The following is a 25,375-nucleotide window of genomic DNA, read 5'->3' as shown; positions in this document are numbered from 1 at the left end:
ATATATAGTAAGGGAGTCTTCAGGAACCCTAATAAACACTGAAGATAGGAGACAGATGAATGAATACTATTAATAAAATTCACAGAAAATTAAAACAAGGGGTTGAAATCACCTTATAGACCCCTGTCAATCCTTTTACTAATTAGAAAAAAAACCCAAATTAGATTTCGTTCACATTTCACTGTTTAATAAAGCCAAGAGAGACTGCATGTCTAAGGTATACAGTAAAATAATAACTACAACAGACTTTAACTGGGGGAGTATTCTTTAGCCCTCAACTGATTGGATCCCACAGTCAATCAAACTAAATGATGCTAAAATGATTTACAGAAGACACTAACTTCCGATTAAAAGGCAATAAATGTACATAACTACCCTCATTATTCAGATGTGCATCTTGTCTGAAACCTCAGTGCAGAGTTTATACCCAATTTAAACTATCTGAAATGTCAGTACAGTGCCAGTTGGGAAAAAGCTATAACGAGCTCATTTCCTCCAACTCTTGACTTTGATATTCCAGAATGCCAGTTCAAACAGGATAGACTCCTACTAAAGCATAAAAGACTGCTGAAATTACTAGATAAAATATTAAGAAAACTGTTTAATGGTGATAATGAACTAGGATGCCTAGAGATTTTTAAAAGTTAATAAGCAGACCCTATATTTCACAAGAATTGGTAATTTTTCTGGCAGCGAACCAAAGAGAAGTCAGCCTTTTCCTACAGAATATTTTAAAAATCTGAATTTACTTTTAAGTCATATTTCAGCTAAAACTTGAGATCTCAGATGGGCAAAATATTCTCAAAGACAGACAGCTTACTACACTTACCACTAATTTAAAAGTCAGGGTTTACAATACCAGGCTTCTGAACAGCAGGTTTTGCTTTCCTCTTAGACATAATAACTACTCAGGCATATGTGATCAAACAATGATGCTTAATCATTTTGTAGACCAACCAGCTAGGCTTTACACAGAATTTACACAGAATATAGTTACCTGGACTTTTTTCCAACACTACATCTATTAGATTAAAATGCCTTCATTAACCAGTGGCTAAAAATAATGCAATTCACCATTAAGAGATTTTTTTTTAGTACAAACATCATGTGGTATTTTGGGATCCCATCATAAACTAAAATTACTGATGACCACAGCTTAATATTTACTGACACTACTTTTGGGAAACATCCTTTTAAAGAATATTGGGTGGACTTCCCCGGTGGCACAGTGGTTAAGAATTCGCCTGCCAATGCAGAGGACACGGGTTCAAGCCCTGGTCCGGGAAGATCCCACATGCCGCGGAGCAACTAAGCCCGTGTGCCACAACTACTGAGCCTGCACTTTAGAGCCTGTGAACCACAACTACTGAAGCCCATGCACCTAGAGCCTGTGCTCTGAGATGAGAAGCCATTGCAATGAGAAGCCCGCGCACCACAACAAAGAGTAGCCCCTGCTCACTGCAACTAGAGAAAGCCCGTGCACAGCAACAAAGAGCCAACATAGCCAAAGACAAATAAATTTAAAAAATAAAAATAAAGAATACTGGGTACTAAATAGATTGATTAGACTTAGCTGGTAATGCACAAAACCCCAAATTGGTGTTATTTCAATAAGGAAACAATCTAAGAATGAGCTTCTGGAAGTTGTGAATTTAAATGACATTTTAAAAAAACTAATATATCTCTCAACATGCAGCTAAATGTTTTCTGTGACCATTAAGATAGAACTTATAATATTTAATCTAACAGTACTGCCTGTGATCAAAACAGTTTTTTATCAACTTTGAATATCCTCACTGGTAACAATATGCTCAGGTTGGATATAGTTTTTGGAAATCACCTCAAGTAATTTAGGCTGCTGCATAAATTGTGTTTTAAATAAAACACTAAGTGTCACTCTCAAGTATGTTTAATGACCTAGTTATGCAGGCTATGCCCCCAAAAGGGGGATCCCTAAAAATATTTTGAGTAATAGTTCATCACTGGAACTATATAACCACAAAGTGACTTCTTAAAAAGATCACCTATTTGTGTTGTATGCTTTCATATGTCTAAAAACAACTCTGTGCTCCATAGGCCCACTGCCTACATAAGCCCACCTAACTCCTATCCTGACTTATGGGACTTAAAACTGACATCAAAGTTATTTTACAGCAAAGCTCTAAATAGTCTACACTCACAGCTAAGGTTCTTTTCAGATCACATGTGTCTAACAGCCATTTCTCCCTCCATCTTCTGAACACATTAGAATATATAAAACATATAATTTGCAAAACAAGATAATTTACTATCAGTGACCAATTGAGCTAGCCACATGACCTACTAATATTAGTTTGAACACTATTTGGCAACAACAACTCTGAATGTGGCATCAGAAAAGGACAAGAAACTATCCTTAAACTTTACTGTGACCCTTATTCATATGCCTGTCCTACTACATATTTGGTAGAATCTCATGAAATTGACATTTCTGTAGGTCACAGGTGGTTGAATATCAACACTTCATATGATTCAACTTAATAATACTGCTCTAAGACAAAGAAGTGTGAACACCTATCAACAGAGATGAGATAAAGACTGTTACCTTCATGGTCGTCTTCCTAGCAACAACTTGTATTCATACAAAGTTTGATAGTTTATGGAAACCTTAATATATGTATTATAGAACTTTGCACCTTTGTGAATCAGGCAGATCAGATACCCTGATCTCCACTTTACAGATGAGAAAATAAGGCTCAGATGTTAAGTCACTTGCTCAAATGTCCAAAAGTATGAAGCAAGGAATCAAAACTAGGCCCTCTGACTCCTGATCTTTGCTGCAAACAACCTTCCTTTAAAAGGATAATCAAAATCATCTAAGTATGAGCACATACACTCCCAGTGCTTGCTTGTGGACAGATTCCATAAATACTTATGTGATAAGTGTCTAGATTGGAATACTTAAGTGGTTTCAAAAATGTGGGTACATACACAAGTACATTCTTATACTTTATTTGCTCACATCTGCAAACTGGACCCTCACCCAGGACTGCATTCTTCTATTCCAGACTGTCTGCCTCTCACCCCCAAAGGTTACCACCTAGCTAACTGTACTCTGCATCCAGTGGGGAACAAAACATTACACTAAACATACACTGTAGGCCCCATACCATCAATCGTGGCACAAGCCTACTTCACTAAGCGTAACCAAAGCCTCAGGTGTGATTCTCAGTAATATCATATTAATTGAATGAATGGCTGGCCTGTGACTCAAATTGATTGTGGTAATGTAATGACTCCACTTAAAGGTTCAAAGAAATATTTGCTACAGCCTAAATTTGTTCTACAATCATCACTGTTTACTGATGAAGGAAACAAGCTTTATATTAACTTCTAAACCAGGCAACTCCATACATTAGAATATCCACAGCAAGTGAGAGCTGGTGCTATGCGATAGGGCTTGCTTCTCAACCACCCACCCCTACTGGCCCATCAAGCAATTACAGAATCTTTCTTGTTTACTAATTTAAAATAATATATATTTCACCAATGTTATCTTTAGATACAGAGACCGATAACCCCTTCCTACTGTCTAGTACTGTCGGGGTGTCAATTTGCAGGGATCAAATCTCACTTGTTACCAAGAAGACATATCAGTGACTATGGTGGCCATGGGGGGGGGGTGAAGACAGACACCTCATAACAGGCACACGCACGCACATGCACGCACACGCGCACGTGCCCCTTTGCTTTTGAATTATTTTTTTAATGCTTTAAATACTTACTCACACAACAGAACGCCATTCTCCAGGGAGGCTCGAAAATCCTTTGTCTCAAAATTCTTCTCTGTCACTGCCTGAAAGACATATTTGGGTATTAGTTTTCTCTAAATCAGGGATTATACACAAGTCAAATCCAGTATCAGATTAATTAACATGCATCTAATAGCATACTTGGAGAATGTGCATGTGTCACCAAAAGTTGTCCCATACGGGAAATTCTATGCACTGTTCTATGTTACAAAGAGAAAGGTTAACCATTTTAGTATGAACAAATACAAACAGAAAAAAACCACAACGAGTGTTTTCTATGACGCAACCATTTTATGGAGGATAAACAAGTTAGAAGCTTAATTTCCAGCATATTTTCTATTTAAAAAAGAAGCTCTATGGGCAATCTACTCTACTAAGAGTAAATAAAACCAGATTAAGATATAAACTTGAAACACCAACTTTATACACACATCATTAATTTCAATTCCACCCTTAAATTCCTCAAATTTCATTACAAAGCTAAATAGCAGAGGGCATGACTCTCCTTATACGTATTCATGAAATGGCCCCGATTTGTGTAAAGAGCTATTTACTGCAATAGGAAGAAAAAGATTAAATCCTGACACTGAGAGACAAAAGACAGAGAGGGAAGATGGTACATACTCTAAACAGACAATTCCCCACTTGAGGCTTTTACGTATGAACAGCCCATCGATGGGTTAGCGCCACCAATGTTCTTAGTGAAACTGCTGAAAAAAATGCCTACCAGTTCTGTCTTCCTCTGTCTTCTGAAGGTGGAGTGGTTGGGAGGAAAGGGGATTCCATAGGGACAAGAGTAGCGGAGAAAATGGAGGCCATGTAGGGAAAAGGTGCTCCAGGAATACGCTGGGACTGAGTCCCCAGCCAAGGGTGTGGGCAGGTGTTACCACAACAGCTGGGACAGCAGCTGCCCTAGAGATGGACCCACCACCCACAAGCAGAGGCCTTGCCCCACTCCCTGCCACTTCAGGGAGAAATGTGATCTCGGAAACCTGATGGGGAAATCACTAATCTTAAAGCCTAGGTGAGCGACAAAGCTCCTGCTGTCCTTACTCACCACTCTGACCTTTACCGTCCACCCAGAGTCTCCGTATATCTTCTGCATCTTTTCCACAACACCCAACAGTGCCACGGGTACACATAATAACGGGTAACTGGCAAAACAATGGCTATTCCTAGAATTAAAGTTAGTTTCTCATAAGCTGGTTCTATAAACAGTGACAGGAACCTGTACCAGGAGGTAACACACTCAAATGCAGGAAGAAGTAGCAGATCTTCTCCTACAAAGGTCATTAATCTACAGAAGGGCTACATTGCTGCATGAATTAAACATTTGCTGAGTGTCTCCGTTACGTGCACTCACTTGGATACTGGGTGTAGATCTAAAACGAAATGCACGGAGCTCACTGCCACATAAGTAAAACACAAAGTTTAAAAGTTCAGTAAAACATATCCAAATGGCATGGTATATTCCTTCAGGGATAACCTTGAGTGGCCCATGGATTATCCCAGGTAACCTATGCAGCACAAACTCTCCTGAATTTTCTCCAAATAAACCCAAAACAAACTCAAGGTGAGCACTAATCCCAGCTAGTGAAAACACAGTAGCATCTCATTTCTCTGGGAACTCCTACCCAAAGCTAAAAAGCAGGAAAAGGTCCCAGGAACAGCCAAAGCAGATGTCAAAGCCCATTCTCTCTAGTCATTAGGAAAGCCACTCAGAGCCACCAATACTCAATTACCTATCACTAAAGCAATCTGGGGATTATGTTCCCAAATGAAGGTAGATGAGAGGCAGTGAGTTAGGAGGAAGAAGGGTTGTGCCCCACAGAACCATGGAGAGCAGTGAAGGTGACAGCAACAGCACTGGATGGGCCAGTGGAGAGGCAGTGAAGCAAGTGACAAAATGGAAGGAGAAAGGGCGCAAGTCAGACAAAAATATATTCAAATCCCACTTTCATTATCTAGTAGCTGTGTGACCTTAAGCAAGCTGAATAGCTTCCATGAACCCCAGTTTGCTCATCTGAAACAGGGTAAATATCACCTACTTATTAGCTTATAATGGCCAAGAGGCAGTGCAATCAAGTACCTGAGGGTAGCTCAGAGAGGTATATGCTTAACCTCAGTACACACATCAACCTTCAAGTAACACGCTGACGACACATCGCAATAACTAGCCCTCAAAGGAATACCTCTGGGGACTTCCCTGGTGGTGCAGTGGTTAAGAATCTACCTGCCAATGCAGGGGACATGGGTTAGAGCCCTGGTCCAGGAAGATCTCCCATGCCGCAGAGCAACTAAGCCCAGGCGCCACAACTACTGAGCCTGCGCGCTAGAGCTCACGAGCCACAACTACTGAGCCTGTGTGCCACGACTACTTAAGCCCGTGTGCCTAGAGCCCGTGCTCTGCAACAAACAGAAGCCACCTCAACGAGAAGCCCGCCCAAGGCAACGAAGAGTAGCCCCTGCTCGCTGCAACTAGAGAAAGCCCACGCACTGCAACTAGAGAAAGCCCACGCGCAGCAACGAAGACCCAACACAGCCAAAACTAACTAACTAAATAAATAAATAATTTTTTAAGTTAAAAAAAAATACCTCTGCACCATATAGACAAAAAAATTTGAGTTAGATTCAGAATATTAACAAAGTAGAAATAATGGAATAGAGAGAGATATTTAGAAAACCCAACTATCCAGAATGGTTCATTTCTCCAAAAAGACTACAGAAAGGCAAAATCTTAGTATGTAGCGGATTTCAGACCAGACCACCTCCCTCCATATGGCAAAATATGGATGTATGCTTGTACATATGCACTTATAAAAATCTAAATAATGATGATATAAGACCAGACTCCATTTATACTGTATTTACAAAGACAGAATGTAAAAACTAAACAGATTCTTAAATGATAGTCTATATTTTGAAGACATGGGAATCTGGCATGCTCTGTACATGATTGAAGATAATATAAAATGACACCACCATTGCTGAAGGCAATTTGTAAAATGTGTCTGACATCTTAAACACACATTCTCTTGGGCACACTATGTGCAGATCTAGGAATTTATATTAAGGCAACAGGACAAGAACTCAAGAGACATCAGTAGAAGAACTGCTTCACAGCATTACACATAATAGCAACAAATTAAAACACCCTGAATGCTCAACAATAAGAAATCAGATAAATTATAATATAACCATAAAACAGAAAACTTCATGAAATTTCAATTCATGTCAGAAAAGTAGATTTATCACTTGTAAAGAATACAGAACATATTAATTATAAAGCAATTTGTGAAAAAGTACATGGAGTATGATTCCAATTTCTGTAACTCTATGCATTATATAAATATGCATATATAAGTATGCATTATATAAATAAATATAGAATATATTAACAGTAATTATTTCTAAGTGGTAGACTTATAACTAATTTTAGTATTTTTTTGCTTATGTATATTCTGTAGTAACCACAGGTGTTTCTTGTGCAATAGATATATAAATTAATTAATATTTTTAAAAAACATTCAAAAGAAGTCAGATTCCATCAGATTTAGGTCAATTTCCTGTGTCTCCTACATTTAAAGGATAAAGGAAGAGAAGGACACCAGTTTTCATGTAGGTAATCTTTCTCACCTATGAAATTCCCACATCCTTAAGTTTAATAACCCTTATTATTCCCCCTTTCACTAGTAAGAAGGTTGAGGTTCAGAAAGTTTAACTTTCTAGAAAGTTATAGAATCATCCACATGGAACAGATACCAAAAACCTACAGCATTTTACAAGCACTCAGTAAGAGAATGTCTCAACTGCATCAGACACAAAGTGTTTCTAAACTAAAAAAAAAAAAATTAAGTTGTCTTACATCTGTGTTTAGACTTTTTAAATTTAAATTAATGTATTTTACCATACAATGTGCCTTCAAAAATAATCCTCTACTGTTAAGGGTATTAAAAAGGTAACTCTGTAAATAAAAAATGTTGAACTAACTTTTTTTTCAATGTTCCTGAAAAAAAAAGACTTGTGTCTTAACACATAATGACTGTGTGTGTGTATGTGTGTGTGTGTGTGTGTGTGTGTGTGATAAAGTGGCGTTCTAAATGTTAATAAAATGAAAACTCATCTGTAAATGGTTTCAGCATTTCTCCTGACATTTTCATGAACATTACAAAATGTTCATACTGTATATAACTATCTACCTCAAGCTCAACAAGGAAAACCATCTGATCACTGTAAACTAAAATTTTTAATTAGCAATTTATATATCCATATAAATATAAACTCATCTAAGACCTCTCCTAAGAAATTAAAACAAAAAAGTTTTCCCAAGAGTTTTAAACTAAAAAGAGAACATAAATTCATAGCAGGGATTTTCAGTCTATAGCAGATGCCTGGGCCACGTTCCTTAAGAAACACACAGCACAGCACCTACCATGGCCAGGTGAGGCCAGGGCGGGGCTCTAGAGCCTGTGAATCCCTGACCCACTATTTCCTACCTATAACCCTGGACAGGGTGCTTAACCTCTGTTTTCTCAGGGATGCAACAGAGATACAAAGTACCTATGTCACAGGGTTGCACAGAGTATTAAATGGGATACTGCATATGAAGCCCTCAGCACTTGCCTGATTCAGAAAAAGCATTCACAAATGTTAGCACAATTAGCTATTACTATCCCTCTGTAGAATGAAGATAAAAAGTTTCATCTTAGCAAAGAGAAAGTCCATGTTGCCAGAAGTAACATCCTTTACTTAAAAGGGAAACTGAGTTACATTATAAAACTCCACTAGACTACCTTCTATATCCAGGAAACTGTAAAAAAAAAAAAAAAAATTATAGAGATCTAGAAAGGACCTCAAAATAGAGTGAAGGCTGTTTTGTTCAAAAAAATGAAATCATACTTTAGAATGTGAATGCATCCGTATTTGAAGAATTCAGTATGCTAAAAGAAATTCCAGAATTTTGAAAGAAAAATTGTTTGGTAGTTCTAATCTAACAATTACACATTGTGATTTTCAATAATTTTCAACCTCACTCATTAGCAAGCTATTTGAGGTGTGATACATTTTATGTAATGAGGCTGTGATTCATAGGAACTAAATAGAGACCACGTGTTTCCCACTGAGTTATCAAAAGGCAACACAAACAGGAGTAATCACTATGTCGTCAAACGGCCACACCTTGCCTTCTGTAAAAACTTGTTTTCTTCCCTCTTCCTTGTCCCTTCCCATATTTTCCTGGTGCAGTTGAATAAAATCAGTACCACTTGAAATATAACCTAAGACGTACATCAGATTTCATCTGGGGTTTAATCCTGGACCCATCTCACTCTACACACTTCTATTAAGTTACTGCTCAGTCCCCTAATTTTCAAAGGGAAAGAAGTATTTGCCATATCTACTTCACAGCCCACAAATGATATGTGAAAATATTTGATATCTTCAAAAAGAAAAGGAAAAAAAAAAAAAAGACTACACACTGTAGTCGAGGCCATATGTCCCTGTGTGCTGAGCAGCTATCTTGTTGGAAAGAAGCTAAGAAGCAACAGGGCCAAGTGTGAGGCTCTTGGGTGAGATGCTTCCTGTGAAGTTATAATTACTCCCCCTGAGCATGTTAAGGGTGGAGCAGTGCGCCAAAAGTACACACCGCACAAACATTGCTGTCAAACCCGTCCTACCACCTGTAGCCTCCAAAGAAGCCCTTGATACAAAGCTTTTAAAGGGCATATGCTGTGGAATAAAATACCTACCAACTGAATACACCCTCAATAAGTGCCAAGTTGGCAAATTTCAAAAAAAAACCCATTTCTTTTGTTATGAAATATATTAATTTAATATATCAATGGGAATTATCTTCATACCCTTTACTGTTTTGTTTACAGCTTTATTTAAATCCTCTCATTGGATGAGATTTCCCACCAATCTAAGCAACAAGTTTCTCTAAAACTTCACATCTCAGTTCCAATTCTGGCCAAGAAACCATATGACCTAAAGCCCAAACGTTCTGGGAACTTTTCAAAGACCACTTTATACCGGACTGTTAATCAGCAAAACACTCACTAATGCAAGTCAGCAGGCACTCATCTCGTTAAAATTTTTCAGTTCCTTTTTAAGCAGCCATTTAAAAGATGTTCAGAATCCCAAAAGCACTCTCCACCATACTTTCATGTGAAACACAGTGCGAAATCACAGGGCCCATTTGAGCCTGTTTTAAAAGAGGGAAAGGGATATTTGCTGACAAAAAACTAGATGATGAGCCTCAAATGGGCTCATAGTTGATTCCAAATTAAGTTACTAGTTGATTGATCAGCTACTACATCAGGACATTTAAGACACACACATAAGATCATTGTGCCAATCACTTCAACCAAAGTCATGCCCCAAAAATAAATAAATAAAATAAACCCAAGGAATGTTTACCCTCAGAAAGCACTGGGGAACTCAGGAACCACATCATGAAGCAATTCACAAACGATGGGTCTGCTTTAACATTTTCACTCAGAAACATAACCTAGTATCCCACCTTCCAACGAGAGGGCCCTTACAGGACATGGTTTCCACAGAGAGACTCCCTCCCAGGCCACACATCAAGGAGCTGTCGTGTTTTCAGTCTCTAAGAAGCCACCAAAGAATTAAAAACACCCTTCTCTCCTTTCTTGCATCAAACTTCATTTTTGAAGCAATCATTATATGATGCCGCAAAACAGGTCCAATTTTTATAATGAATTCCATGAGATGTATACATTATTCAAGATTCAATAACTTTGACAAATCTCATTGGTCACACACACTAAAAACCTATAATGCAAGGACTGTGGCACACAGTCGAAAATATTAGGTGAAAACTAAACATAATTTAAATATTAAAAAGTCTACCTTCTAGCTCTTTCCTTGCCCAGAGTAAAATTACTGAAAAGGTTACTCACAATTTTAGAGAAACCAATTCTTCCAAAAAGGGCGCAGCTCTATTCTTTTTATTTTTTTTTTAATTTTTTAAAAATTTTATTGGAGTATAGTTGATTTACAATGTTGTGTTAGTTTCAGGTATACAGCAAAGTGATTCAGCTATACATATATTGAATACATGTATGCATTCTTTTTCAGATATTTTTCCCATATAGGTTATTGCAGAATATTGAGTAGAGTTCCCTGTGCTATATATAGTAGGTCCTTGTTGGTTATCTATTTTATACATAGTAGTGTGTGTATGTTCATCCCAAGCTCCTGATTTATCTCTCCTCCCTCCCACCCCCCCACCCCCCCGACATATCCCCTTTGGTAACCATAAGTTTGGTTTCGATACCTGGGAGTCTAGTAAAAATTTGAAGTCAGAGAAGCTGAGATGGAGTCTCAGACTCCTTTGTATAATGAAGTCTCCCAATTTCCCCAGGCCTCAGTCTTCTCAGCTAGAAAGGGGGTTCCAGGATTGACAGCTAACCCTTACTCTGTTTACTTTGTGCACGATCTCCCTTAACCTTCACAGCAACCCTGTGTGGTGGACACTCTTACCCCATCTTGACATGAGGAAACTGAGTAAAACTATGCTTGCTTGAGTTGAGACCTAGGTCAGTCCCTACGTAACAGGCAGTGAGCATCCAATGAGAGTGTCTATGGAAGAACTGAGTGAACTTGACAATGTAATTAGGAACCTATTCCCAGCCATCCAGCCTATTCTGCATACTCTCAAGGGCAGTACTGTCTTACCCAACTTCTCATTGGTTGAAATACAGCTTACACATACTAGTCACTTATGTTAAATCTAATTACTCTTCTGATGAATATTTGCACTACAAGTATTTGAATCAAGGAAGAACAAGATGCCCAAAAAAGCAAAACTGCTGGTTAAATTTCAAGTGTATAGGGGGTAGGGAGGGTGGAGATTGGTTGTGTTTTAGAAGAAGAACCTGCCTCAGTTCCCCAAAATCACTCACCCTAGTTTTGTCACTAGCTCAAGAACAAAGACATACAAGAGTCTATGGAAACATATCACTCTGGTGATACACTTTCTAAAAGGGAATATTCTTAGATGAAAACCTCAAAGTTGAGAGCATTTTACCACTGATTTGCTACATAAATTTTTTCCAGACCAAAGAATACATTAGAATTCAATTTTCCATTTAAAGTATCTTTCTTAATTTTAACTAAGATACTAAGAAAGTATTTGGTTATTCACTCATTCAAAAATCAGGTAATGACAATTGCTATGCATGTACCTGGCGTGGTGCTGGGCACTAGGAATATAAAAAGATGAAGCAATTCTTGGAAATTCCTCTTTAAAAGTCTAATAACCCTGTTTTGAAATATGTGGTCAAAATGGCATTTGAAGCCTAGGCATCTCTCTAAAATGTGGTTAAGCCTCTGAATTACAGCATGTTCTTGGTTAACTTATATTGTATATTCAGCATTGCTTTGAGTGACAAAATTCTCAAGTCACTGGCCTCTCTTAAGATTTGGCATTGTACTACATAGTATCCCAGCATATACCAGGACTATTTTTGCCAATGCTAATATCACTTGATAGCAAACCCAAAGCCAACTCACAGTCTTCCAAAATCGTGGGATTAGAATTGCACAGATCACTGAATTCTAAATGGAATCCAAAAGCCTCATAGTGGTCAAAAATCTAAACATTTTCTGCCCCACTGCCCATGGTAAAGCCCTTGGTCTTAGTGGCTGGTTTAAATTACACCTCCCCACTTCCCCTTCTCTTGGGAAGCCTCCCAAGTCTTCACGCAGCCGGGAAGGGAAGGCAAATAGCAAAGTACATAGCTCCCGGTGTGTTCTGGATAATTAAAAGCCAACTGTCTTTATAAACCCTCCAAATTCTTAATAATCATTAGGCCAAATGCCAGCTACACTCAGATATTTTGGGGGCAAAAAAAAAAAAAAAGAATGAGTTTAAACATTTCTGGTCCAGGAGAAGTGGCCACTTCCTGATACCAACTTTTAGCTTAGAGTCTCCGACTATTTTTGCTAAACCACAACTATTAATAAGCCACAAATGGAAAACAACTGGAAAGAACTAAATAAAACCAAGGGAAGAAAGATTTGCTCCAGGGCTGACAATTTATGTACCAGGTTTCATCTAGATGCAAAATCCAAGACAACCTGAGCCCTATTAGCAGCTAGTTAAATTCACCAAAAACATCACACACAAAAATGTGCTCAAGTTTTACAGCTATACTTTGTTATGTTACGAATCACAAAACTACTTCTAAAGCATAAAGTACATTTTGTCTATAAATACAAGTTCATACTCCAAATTTATGCTGTTGCAGACAATAGGTAAAATATTGCAAAGGAAAAATAGTCTACCAAAAGCCTAGTCTAGTGCATAAATTATTTTTTTCTCCTTGATCAAGGAGTTTTTTAAATAAATAGCACACAAGGCACATGTAGACATGAATATCCATGATCAGGATAGTTTAAGTAGAGTTCAAATGCTTAATATAATCATTGGTTCTCAAGAGTCAAGAGACATCATTGTTTTGTGCAGAAATGTCACACACACACATTAGCAAGTCTCAACAATTAACCTGCTTACCTCCTGGTGAATTACTATGAGAGTCATCACTGTGGGAAATGTTCATTTTGGGAAATAGTGTATCTGTATTACAGGTGAGAGTCACTACTTATTTTACATGAACTTCAAATGGATCGTCACACCGCTAGGATATGCTTTACTCCCCAGTGTAAGTTTGGCATTAAGGGACGAACTTGAGGCGACCTGAGACACAGGAGCTGCCTAAATGATTCTTGATGGGTTCCTACTGCAAGCTAACAATGCCGTCCTTCTGGTACGCAATCGTCTGCCTTCCTTCCATTCAACAGTGAATTTCTAGAAAGCAAAGAGATAATTACACTCCTATTCCTAAGTGCATGCCCAAGAGAGATAAAAACACATGTTCACACAAAAACCTGTATATGAGTTTTCATAGCGGTATTACTTGTGTTAGCCAAAAAAACTGAAAATAACCCATCAATGCATCCACTGATAAATGAATAAACAGAATATGGTATAACCATACAATGGAATATCATTCAGCCATAAAATGAAATGAACTACTGATACATTTACATCATGGACAAACCTAGAAAACATGAGGCTAAGGGAGAGAAACCAGGCACAGAAGACTACATATTGTGATTCCATTTCTGTGACAAGCCTGGAGAAAACCACATCAACAGAGAGTAGATTAGTGGTTGCCAGGGACTAAGGGAAGGGAAAAATGGGTGAGTGCTAATGGGTATAGGGTGTCTTTGGGCATGTCGAAAACGTTTTGAAATTAGGCTGGGGTGAGGGTTGCACAATCCTGCGAATACACTAAAAACCAATGAACTGTACACTTCAAAAGGGTGAATTGTATGGTTTGTGAATTATATCTCATTAAACATGTTCTAAAAAAGCTCAATGAATTGTACACTTAAAAATGTGTGCATTTTATTCAAGTTCAATAAAGAAGACTTTTTAAAAGGCGTTCAATACCATCTCATACCCCATACACAAAGGAAGGTCAATATATGTTAAGCTATTAATTTGTTTACTATCTCCTAAACGTCTATCTCCCTAAAAAACTTATTTATAATTTCATAGGAATAGGTCTAAATTTGCAAAGTGGAACTTCCAGCCCACTACCTCACATACAGAAATGTTTTAATCATGATATTTCCTTTTATATACTTGCATCTATCTTTTTACTTTTAAATGTGTCATCTTTGCATTATCTCTAAACAATTCTACAACCCTAAGTTTTCTCAAGTGCAGTTACGGCCTTTTTTTATAGCTCACTTTATGTATATGGTTTCAAAACAGAAAACACGGGTAAGATGGGACACAGAGGGCCATACCACCTCCACATTAGCTCCTGTTGTGAATTAATTACCAGCCCCACAACAGAATGGTTCCGAAATCAGTTCTCCTCAGACAACTTGTAGGAACAAAGTTTCTCCTAGGTTCTTTCTAGGGCCTTAATAGATCAACAAAGTTTCCACGTTATTTATCTCAAAAGTATATATTGCTCAGGGCTCCATAACACATCTAATTATTAGTTTAAAATATCCTTGGCTGAGTAATAATTTTAGTTTTTAGTAATAATGTGAGTAATAATTTAATTTAGTAATAATTTTAGTTTTGTTTCAAGACTATAAAAACGGAAGGACCGAGAGTAACTTCTTCACAACACCACAGTCGGCCCTCTGTACTGAGTGTTGGGGAAGTGGAACCCATGAATACAGACGGCCAACTGCACTAGGGCATTTTATTTGAGGGACGTGAGCGTCCCCGGATTTTGGTCTCCCCAAGAGGTCCTGGAACCAATCCCCCACAGATACCAAGGGACAACTGTATCCTGGTATAGTGACACGTGAAAAGATCAATATGAATGTTCCATCTTAGGATATGTTATCTTAGGATAACAGAAGCAAGACTCTGCCCATACAAATGGATGAGATTGTTTCCCCCCCCCAAAAAAAAATACATATATATCGCCGACCTTGAGAGCTCAATGTCAGGACGTGTGCCTGACCCCCTCACGCAGTGCTGAGGGCTCCCTCCTCCCCCACTGCGCCTTCAACTCCTGGCTGCCCGGGACATTCACATCACTGCAGGCACATGTGTACTCACCTTCGTGGCTCCCCTACTGGCCTAAGTCCTTGAAGTGGCTGTCACAGCCGACAGGTTGACGCCAACCTGAACACGTTTTGTTTGGCCCACGCACTGGATGACCAGCTTCTCTTTAAAAAAGAAATGGTCTGCCAACGCTGGGCATGCATTACCTCATAGCCACAACTGGCTGCCCTGGGTTAGTGATGGGCGGCCCCGGGGAAAACACACTCTGCAGAGAGCCACAGACCCTACCCTCCCATCTGCTACATCCACCCCTCCTCGCCCCAGTTCACCACCTGGCTGGCCCCGAAGGCATGTCAGTTTGAAAATCCGCAGGGATTTTCATTGCATTCTGAAGGCCCAGCATAAATCCTGCCCTGTAGGAAGGACTCTCACTCGTTGACTCAGAATTTAGCGTGGCGCCTGTAAAACAATACGGGTCCCAGGCCTTTCTCTAAGCTAGCCTGATTCAAACAACCTAGACAGACACCTGAAGTTCAACTTTTCCAGAAGTGTCCTTACGGAGTTTTGCTAAGAATGGTCTCCGATAAACAACTGCTTTAGTGTTAGGTATCTAGAGCTCTGTGAGTCTTGATGTCTTTATAAGAAAAAGAATTTGGAGTAAATCATCACTACAGCTCACAACTCTAAATGCTTTCTTTGGTTCTTTATTGGAAATCGAAGGAAACCGAACAGGAACTCAGTTCCTGCTCTCTGCTACCGCCTGCTGGCGAGTTCCTGGTACTGCAGAGGTATAAGCTGCAGTTTAATACCTCAGTTGGGGAATTACTGTTTCCTAGTTTTTTTGTGTTTTTTTTTGCGGTACGCGGGCCTCTCACCGTTGTGGAGCACAGGCTCCGGACGCGCAGGCGCAGCGGCCACGGCTCACGGGCCCAGCCGCTCCGCGGCACGTGGGATCCTCCCGGACCGGGGCACGAACCCGCATCCCCTGCATCGGCAGGCGGACTCTCAATCGCTGCGCCACCAGGGAAGCCCCTGTTTCCTAGTTTTCACGGCTAGATCCAAGTACATTTTTTTAAAAAAATCGACAAAATAGCTTACAAACATATCACCAAGCAACATTTGATGAAAACAAAAAAAGAGAAATATCTTACAGTTTGATTTGTCAATTATACCTCAATACGGCTGAAAAAAATTAATATAAACACAACTAATCTGTCTCCTTTATTCATTCTATAAGAGCTTCTGATGTGTTTCTACCAAATTGATTTTGAAACACACAATAGATTTTGAGACTTCTGTAGAAAAATTTGCACATTAAAATATACAATCTGTTTAAATTGTAAACCTGGGACCCACTACATGGAACAACTTTCTACCATAATAAAATTCTCCAATGTGGAATGATCTGCATTTTTGCAGAAAGTAAACTCCTGACATAAAAAATGTTCGAACATATGGGTGAGATTTCTAAGATTCCTCTCAGTACTCTGGATGATTTCTGTCTCATCCGGTAAAGCATCAGGGAAGCTCACAGATCTGGGTTCTATGAGGCTTAGGTTACATGTGGATTCTGCTCTCCGAGCCTACAACTATGCCTTAAAAGGGAGATAATATGGGCAGGCAACCAAGCACAACAAACTGAAGATGTGTCTGAATGTTCAGGCAAAACCAAGAAGGATCCCTGGCAGAGGGCAGCTGGGTGTGACAGAATGTGTGCAAGGCAGGAGCGTATGGGTTAGTCCGGAAAACTTCTCCAGGGTAATTACTTCACCCTCCTCCAAACCGTGAAGCTTGCTTGACCTGCCAACCACGCCCTCCAAATTCTTCAGTTCACCTACTCGGTGTCCTTCCTCCACCTTCTAAACTCTGCTCATTCAATTACAAACGCCAAGCAGGTAGCCTTGAACTTGCAACCCTTGTCCTTCCCCCGAAGCGCCCCTCCAGCCTCATAGTCACATCTCCCCGCTGAGCATCTCTTCTCCAGCACCCAGCCATCACCACAGAGCCCACATGTAAGACAGACCTCATCCTCTCACCCAGGACTGAACCGCCACACCTCACTTCTCTACTGAAATCACGATACCAACACCCTCCCAGCTGCCCAGACTCAAAACACGAGCATGAACCTTCCTGTCCCTCCAAATCCACGTCATTCTCTCCACCCCAGTTCTCAGCTTCTCCTCTGGCAGCTGTAAAACATTTCAACAACCTACTGATCACCTTGCCTTAATCTCCCCCTTTCCTACTCTGTACTTCAAAGGCTACTTATCATTCCTTACAAATCAAAAACCACTGCTCAAAATCTTCCAAAGGTCCATTTGTCCTTAGGGTAAGGCTTCCCTCCCTCCCTCCAGGTCTTTCACCCCTGGATTCTCACACGTGATTCCTTGATTCTGTGTAAACACAAGAAATCAGTATCCGCCAGTGCCTTCAACCCTCCATCTCAACAACTCAAAGTATACCCCTCCACTGTTTTCCCCAAACACCACTGCCCCCAAAAGAGTCCTTCTCCCTCCACATCTTCTGTGAGACCGATTTTCTGAGCCACTAGTTCAGCAGATACCCCGGTTCTGCCCTATGTCACCATCAAGTGGCCGTGTCTGCTCTTCTGTCCTAGACTGAAACTTTATGGAGCTCAGGAACCTCTGTCAAGGTTACACATCCCCTGCCCTCCCCCACTGTGTAACATACACAACAACAAATATTTGTGAGAAAAGAAATAGCTTAATTCACTTCTCCTAAGGGCCAAAAAGTGAAAAAGTAAAGAGAAACTGCTGTGTGAGATATACAGAGAAGGTTTAATTCAGATTCAGAGACTAAAAGAACACAGCTCAGGAAAAAGAAAAGGCAGCAGTGGAAAGTGGGAGGGGATGGGAGAGCAAACCAGCCTCCCTACCTCTCAGGCCATGATCCAGGAACAAGAGTCCTGGATCAGACAGATGGTACCTACGCTGGAGAAAAACACCTGAGAGCTTCTGGCAGCACATGAAAGCCCTAACTAATGTCTTAGGGGAAAAGGAAAAGCCGAAAAGCAGCGTGAACTAATATTTTCCTCCCGTAACAGAGAATAATGACAGACGTCCTACATCCTGGAGCAGAGAATGAAGTCAGAAGACAGAAAAGCCAGAGGAGAAGGAAAACAGATTGGGTATCGGCAGGGCGGGGGACCAGGAACGCCGCATGAAATAATGATCTCCCCAGCCTAAAGCAGAGCCAGATGGCAGCCACAGGCAATGGAGACCCATGCAGGCCACATGAAATTTTGATGAATTCCTTAATGGCCACACCATGAAAGCCATATTCCAGAAAGAGGCTAATAATAGAACAAATGTCAGTGCAGAACAAAAAGACTTAAAAGAGCCTGCATGCGTTATTCAACTGTATTTGGACATTTTTCAAAATGTGGTTGTTCAGTAAGTGCTTCCACTGGTGACAATGATCACTGTTTCTGCCACGAATGCTGTTATTTTTTGAACCCTAAGATGATGCTCCAGGCCACTGTGGCAACTGCATTACAACAAAAGCCTGGGTCATACTCCTACCCACACACTTGACCCAAAATGATTGCGAGAGTCGTGGACTGGAGAGAACCATACACTTCCATGCCACTTCCCGGCATCTCAACGTGAGAAATCAAGCCAAGTTACAGCTTCTGGAACAACATACTCTTAATCCTCAAAATGAGCAGACTAATTTAAACAAGAGTATGCACAGTGCCTTACGAACTCTAGCTTGTCTAAGCAAGGCAAGATGCTTCTGGATTGCATCCAGTCAAAGTCGAAAGTCGAAATAAGACTGAAGGTGACTGGTCCTATCTGCCTTCTACAAAAGTCTTGATGACATGAGTTAAATCTTCCTGGAGTTAAACCTCCAGGAAGACACTGTGGGGGAAGGCACAGCCATCTGATAACTGGTTATGAAGTGATGCTTCAGGTTGAAAGAGCTAAAACTTGACTGGATAACCCAGAAGGAACAGGAGTAGCCGTATACATGTGTGAAGGATCCGGAGATAACTAGAACAGAATTGAGGGAACTGTAGCCCTCCTGCAGGTCCTGGGTAAATAACCTCTTAATTAAGAGACACTGAGTAGACCAATGACTCTGAAACTAGCTGGGATCTGTTGGGACCCACTCCACACAAGTAGGGTCGGGGCAACCTGGAGTTCGTGCAGATCAGGACTACCTGAGCAGGCCGTCAGCAGCTGGGTTTTCCCAGGTAGATGTGAGAGGACAAGAGAGCCAGTTGGAAGACAATCTCAAGAAAGTGGCTGAGTGTTAGACCGTGCAGACTACACTAAGCAGGGAGGGAGGTAGAGACAGGCAGCTGGTAAGAAGGAAGAAAGTAAAGGGGCTTTGACTAAGCAGGTCTGGTTGAAGTGCTGAGTAAGCTGTAGAGTAAGATGCTGGGATTTAATAATGCCAAAGTGCAGCCCTTCCAGGAAATAACTAAATCCAGGATTAGGACGTCAAAGAAAGTGGCTGGAGTAGGAAAGGATGTCGTGGATTGGGAAGTGAGAGAACCTGATGCACCGTCCCAGTCTACACTGTGTTACCCAGGGTGATGGCAGGTCAGGGCAGGAGGGAGGCATGAGTCAGATGCTCAAGTCTTCACTGGATAAAAAGGAGCAAGTGAGAGGTCAGAGGTCAGCAAGCAGTGAGGAAGAAGGATATTGGACAGTCTAACCAACTGGTCTAAGATACTGCTGTGTGAACACTTCAGGCTAACTCCCTGGAAGTGGCCACTTCTTCCAGCCCTGAGGCAGGCGAGTGATGGCAAACTCCGCTGGAGAAGGCAACAGGAAAAAAGGAGGACTGGCTTTCTCTTAAGGCAAAGAGGTAAAGAGAAGGTTCAGGGGAGGGGTAAATGTTGGAGTGTTCACCATAAAATTGTTCCAGGGGACAGAGTGGAAAGCTCTGGGAGGAAGCAGGGCACTGGACCAAGAAGCCAAGCGTTGAGCGCCATGACCGAAGCTCTTCCATCTTGGTGGGACAAAAAGCAAGAGGTTAGGCGGCTACAGGGAAGACCTCGGTGTGATTTAAACACTTCCGGGGGCTTCCCTGGTGGCGCACTGGTTGAGAATCCGCCTGCCGATGCAGGGGACACGGGTTCGTGCCCCGGTCCGGGAAGATCCCATGTGCCGCGGAGCGGCTGGGCCCGTGAGCCATGGCCGCTGAGCCTGCGCGTCCGGAGCCTGTGCTCCGCAACGGGAGAGGCCACAACAGTGAGAGGCCCGCGTACCACAAAAAAAAAAATAAAAAATAAACACTTCCGTACTACATTTAACAGTCAGTAACCTGTGACACTAAGTCAAGCCAAGACCACACAAATCCTGCATTTTTTTCTTATGATAAACCATCCTGCGTTTTGAAACTACACTGAAAAAAACATCGTCTACTCAACACACACCCAGGAGGCTGATGAGATGAATAATACTTCACACATTAAGTCACTGGTCTATAAACAGAGAGATATTTTGGCTATATTCACATTACCTGAAGCAAAACTGATTTTTTTAAAAGCTTTTTAAAAACATTCTTCTCGGTCACAGTTTGGTTTAGAAAAACCTTTCAGTTTTGCTTAGACTATACACTCCAAATGCACTTATCAAAACTTTTCATATACTGAAATCAAATCTCCAGTTTTTAACTGTAAATTAAATATTTACAAACACAACATACAGACGATCCCTTACATATTTTCTGAGAACTTCATTGAAGCATTACCAGAAAAAGTAGTTATAATTATTATTCAGCCATTGGAAATAACTCTTCATCACTGAACAAAGAACGTTCCAAGTACATCAGAGTATATTCAACAAAATCAATGTACTTTATTCATTTGCTTAGTACTATGTTAAAGCAACATGGGAGACAAAATAACTTATTAACCTAATTTATTGAAAACCACATCTTAAACCAGGGGTGGGCAAACTAGGGCCTGTGGGCCAAACCCAGGCCCGCCAACGGTTTGTATAAATAAAAGTCTATTGGAACCCAAACTCTAATCGATTGCAATGAGATCTCTCACCACAATGGGCAGAGAGGGTTGAGTAGTCCCAACAAAGATCCATTGCCCATAAAGCCTAACACAAAATTAAATATGGGCTTGGGCTCCTGGTGACAGTTCTAGAGGATCTGCCAGGAGGCCCAGCACGGGTAGATTAGGCCAGAGAAGACCCCAGCCAGGCCCATATTTTCCTTGGAAGGGGCAGCTCGGCACCTTCCCAAGCTCTTTGGTGGGAAAGGGGTTTTCAAGAAAAAGAAATGATAAGTCAGGCCTTCAAGAGCATAGACCAGGCTCTGGACAACTGAAAAATGGAGAAAGCTGAGAACTCAGCAACCAAATGGCTACAGGAGAGTTTGTTGCAAAACTATCAGAGCCACTGCCAGCCCCAACTCTGTGAAAGCCAAAAAAGGTACTGCAAATTCACAGGTTGCTTGAGAAAAGAATAAACCTGTATGGGGGTCTGAAGGAAAGAATAGGTGGGAAGGGCTTCCCTGGTGGCGCAGTGGTTGAGAGTCCGCCTGCCGACGCAGGGGACGTGGGTTCGTGCTCCGGTCCTGGAGGATCCCGCATGCCACGGAGCGGCTGGGCCCGTGGGTTGTGGCCACTGGGCCTGCACATCCGGAGCCTGTGCTCCGCAACGGGAGAGGCCACAATAGATGGGAAACTCAAACAATATGAGACATATGTCACTTGGCCAGTATCCTTCACTACATGTGTGAGCTCCACATACTCAATTTACTGAAAAGATTTCCATACTTGTGTTAAATGTGTCAGGATGTTGACAGAAGTAGAAAAAATAAGCATACATTTTGGGAGCTTACAATAATGAAATGAAGCTTTCTGTTATTTGTATAAGAAATTAGAATTTTTAACACTTATATATCCCTAGAGTGTAAAATCCATTTTCGTTTTCATCTATTTGTTATAGCATAGCCAATGAGCTTCCTATATTCTAATTCAGTTTAATGACACTTATTCTGAAATTTTAAGATTGCTACTTGTTGATAATGGATTAGTTATAACTGGATGAGTCTCAATTGATATTGTCTTTGTAAATGACTTTAATTACTTTAATGTTATAAAAGTAACGATTAAATTTTTATTGGGAAGGTGCAGTTAATTCTTCACAGTCACATGGTAAAAGCAATTAATTTTTACGTTCCTTCAAATAAAATATTTCAGTAAAAAAAGAAAAATATAATAAGTGCTACAGAGAGATATACACTGAGAGCTGTGGAATAACTCTGCTTGGGGAGAAAGAAAAAGATGGAGAGGCAAAAAATGACATATTGCTGGAGTTATCCAAGGTGGATGGGATGCGTATAAAATCAGTACGAAGTTGTCTTCACTCCAGGGTCTGCTCCCCTTTCACACAGTCCTCAGTGGTACTTGAAAATGCAGACTTCAAAAAATAGTTGTTGAAGGCATGCTGCCCTCTGGTGGCCCAGAAGCGCTATCCCCTATCACAGCTTTCTCCCAAATTACTCGTATTGTGTTCTGGAGCTTTCCCAAGTCCTTTTCCTTCAACAGGTATGCATCCTTTATTCCAGTGACTTAAGACTTCAGTCTCTCATGACAGCTGAATATTTCTGACAAAACAAATCCTGATACAGTTACGGTTTAGCCCTTCCATATAACCGGTAGCCACTTTATAGAACCACATTCTGTAAAGAGTCACTGATAACAAGTGCAGAACAGAGAGAACAGCCTTCACGCAGGCAGAACCTGTAGAGGGTCTCTCATTCCCCATGGGATGACCAATTTGCACGTGTAACCCGCTTTCTCCAAATGCTCCGCCAGTTCTTTCACTGTAAGCATTTATTTTCAGGTATTGTTTCCACAAACGTTGCCTAGAGACACTTCTGCACACATTCCATTAGCCTCTCATAGCTAAGCCCCCTCTCACAAAGCCAGTGTCAACATATGTTACCCCTTGTAAAAAAAAAAAAAAAAAAAAAGGGGGGAGGGGGTTAAAAAAAAAAAAGGTTAGAGGGAAATCTTGGATGCCGGAGCCTCCTTTCGCAGTAAATTGATATAACTGAAGTAGACACTCTCTCCCTCTTCATCACCTCTTATTTCATATACATAATTATGGCTGAAAAAAATGGAGGCCACTCCAGTGGACCGGCCCACATCACAAACCTAAACCTAAGTCAGCTTACACTTACAGGAAACTGCCAAGGACACCTAACACACACGGACCACAATCCTCTAGCTCAGCTCACCTCACGCTAGAAAACGCTAGACCTGTTAGCCTTCCCAGGAAACTCCTGGCCTCCTGGTCAATCATGCAGTGTCCATGTTGCTGCCTCGAAGGCTCTGTCAACTCGCTTTTGCCCAAATCCCTCAGAAACAGTACTCCCCCCCCAATCCACGAATTATCTTCCCTTGAATAAGGACCATCAAACTTGCTACTAAATTGTATCTTTTTTTTTTGTCATTTGTCACAACCCGTAGATACTTCCTCTATATGCAGGCTTCCTCCAACTTCTCTCACTGTTGAATGTTTGTGTCTGTCAGCCACCACTGCCGGCCTCAGAGAGCTTTGCACTCAAAGGTCGGCCGGAAAGCATGGCTTTCATTTCAACATGTTCTTCGTGAGCTGTTTCGGCGCAAACCATGAGCAGCTGAGTTCTGAGTTAGTTTCCATAGGACAAATCCAAGTAAATGTTCCACAGGCTCTGCTGCTTTCTCTCCTCGACAGGGCCTGGAGGCTGCCCAGAACAGGCAGAAGATTAAAATGCATTGCCAGGCTTTCATCTTTTAATTGGTCTCTTTCTTTGGAATGCTTTTGGAAGACAATAGTGTGGGATGAGGCTTTAGTTTCCTTCAACTTTACACAAACATGAGTCAACTCTAGCCAGAAGGGGGAAAGAACGCAAATCTGCGGTGTGGCAGCCTAGTTCCCAGCGGCCAGCGGGGTTCACAGAAACTGCAAACGCAGGTTACTCCAAGTTCAAGTCTGCGTTTACAGGATGTTTACTAAATCTGTGCAAAATGAAATGGAGGCAAATTCTGTGGGAAATCTAAACCAAAGGATACTCAGAGGCAAAACCTTTTTTCATAATCTAACAAGCTCTGGGAAAATTACCTGTGGGATAACGAATTGGAAAGTTACAGAAAACATGCTTAAATTTTCCAATATCACTGCTTTTACGCAATCACTTACAAATAGCTGAAGATGGGTGGAATCTACCAGAATTAATCCAATAAATCAATGTCATAGATGATCAAACCTTGAAGGGGCCTCTAAGATTACTCAATAGCTGTCAACCAAAGCTCTCTGTAAACTGTACATCACAATACATAAGAGGAAAAAACTAAGGCTCTTCGCTGAAACAGACAAAGAAGAGTTAAAATGGTTAGTGAAGAATGGACAGTACATAGTAACAAGCACCAGCTTTGGGTCAGACACCTGCTGTCCCATTCAGGCTCTGACACTCTCTAGCTAAGTTACAGAATTGCTAAGCCTCTATTTTTTTCTCTTACTGAACCTAATTTTCATAAGAAGTTTGGCCAACTCCTATGCCCCTCCCATAAGACTTTCTGCCTTTGATGATAAAAATTTTAAAAAGAAAAGAATGACTATGAAATGTCAAGGTGACAAAATTTGGATACACAGAAAATACTCTTACCCACTATGCCACACTGCCAGTGGATATATCTGATATGTTTGTGGGCTTAAAAGTACTAGAGAAGAATGGCACAGCTGAATAGGAATCTGTGAAGAAAAACAGAAATATATGATTGCATTAAATAAGGATGACGATAATTAGTGCTGGGACACAAATTCTACTCTTTGAAAGGCACTGAAAAAAAATCAAACCACTGGGAGAATTTTTGCAAAGCACAACGGATAAACGACTCATATCCAGAATACAGAACTCTAGAAAACAAATAACCCAATTTAAAAGATGGGCAAATAACCTGAACAAACACTTCATCAAAGAAGGTGTATGAATAGCAACTAAGCACACAAAAAATGCTCAACATCATTTGCGTAATAAAGAG

At 40.7% G+C, this 25,375-nt stretch overlaps 1 protein-coding gene across 32 annotated transcripts in view; it reads right to left on the bottom strand.

The window, feature by feature from the left end:
- Positions 1-25,375, bottom strand: part of LMO7 (LIM domain 7) — a 195,654-nt gene that overhangs the window by 129,390 nt on the left and 40,889 nt on the right. For all 32 annotated transcript variants that reach the window (XM_059042035.2, XM_067016466.1, XM_067016468.1 and 29 more), the window contains exon 2: positions 3,765-3,835. In XM_059042035.2, the coding sequence (XP_058898018.1) occupies positions 3,765-3,835 (71 nt within the window). The remainder of the gene's footprint in view (positions 1-3,764; positions 3,836-25,375) is intronic.

This window comes from Kogia breviceps, chromosome 16 (genome assembly GCF_026419965.1).
Source record: "Kogia breviceps isolate mKogBre1 chromosome 16, mKogBre1 haplotype 1, whole genome shotgun sequence".
Lineage (NCBI taxonomy): Eukaryota > Metazoa > Chordata > Mammalia > Artiodactyla > Physeteridae > Kogia > Kogia breviceps.
Note: the sequence above shows the minus strand (reverse complement) of the source record. Positions and strands in the feature narration are given on the sequence as shown.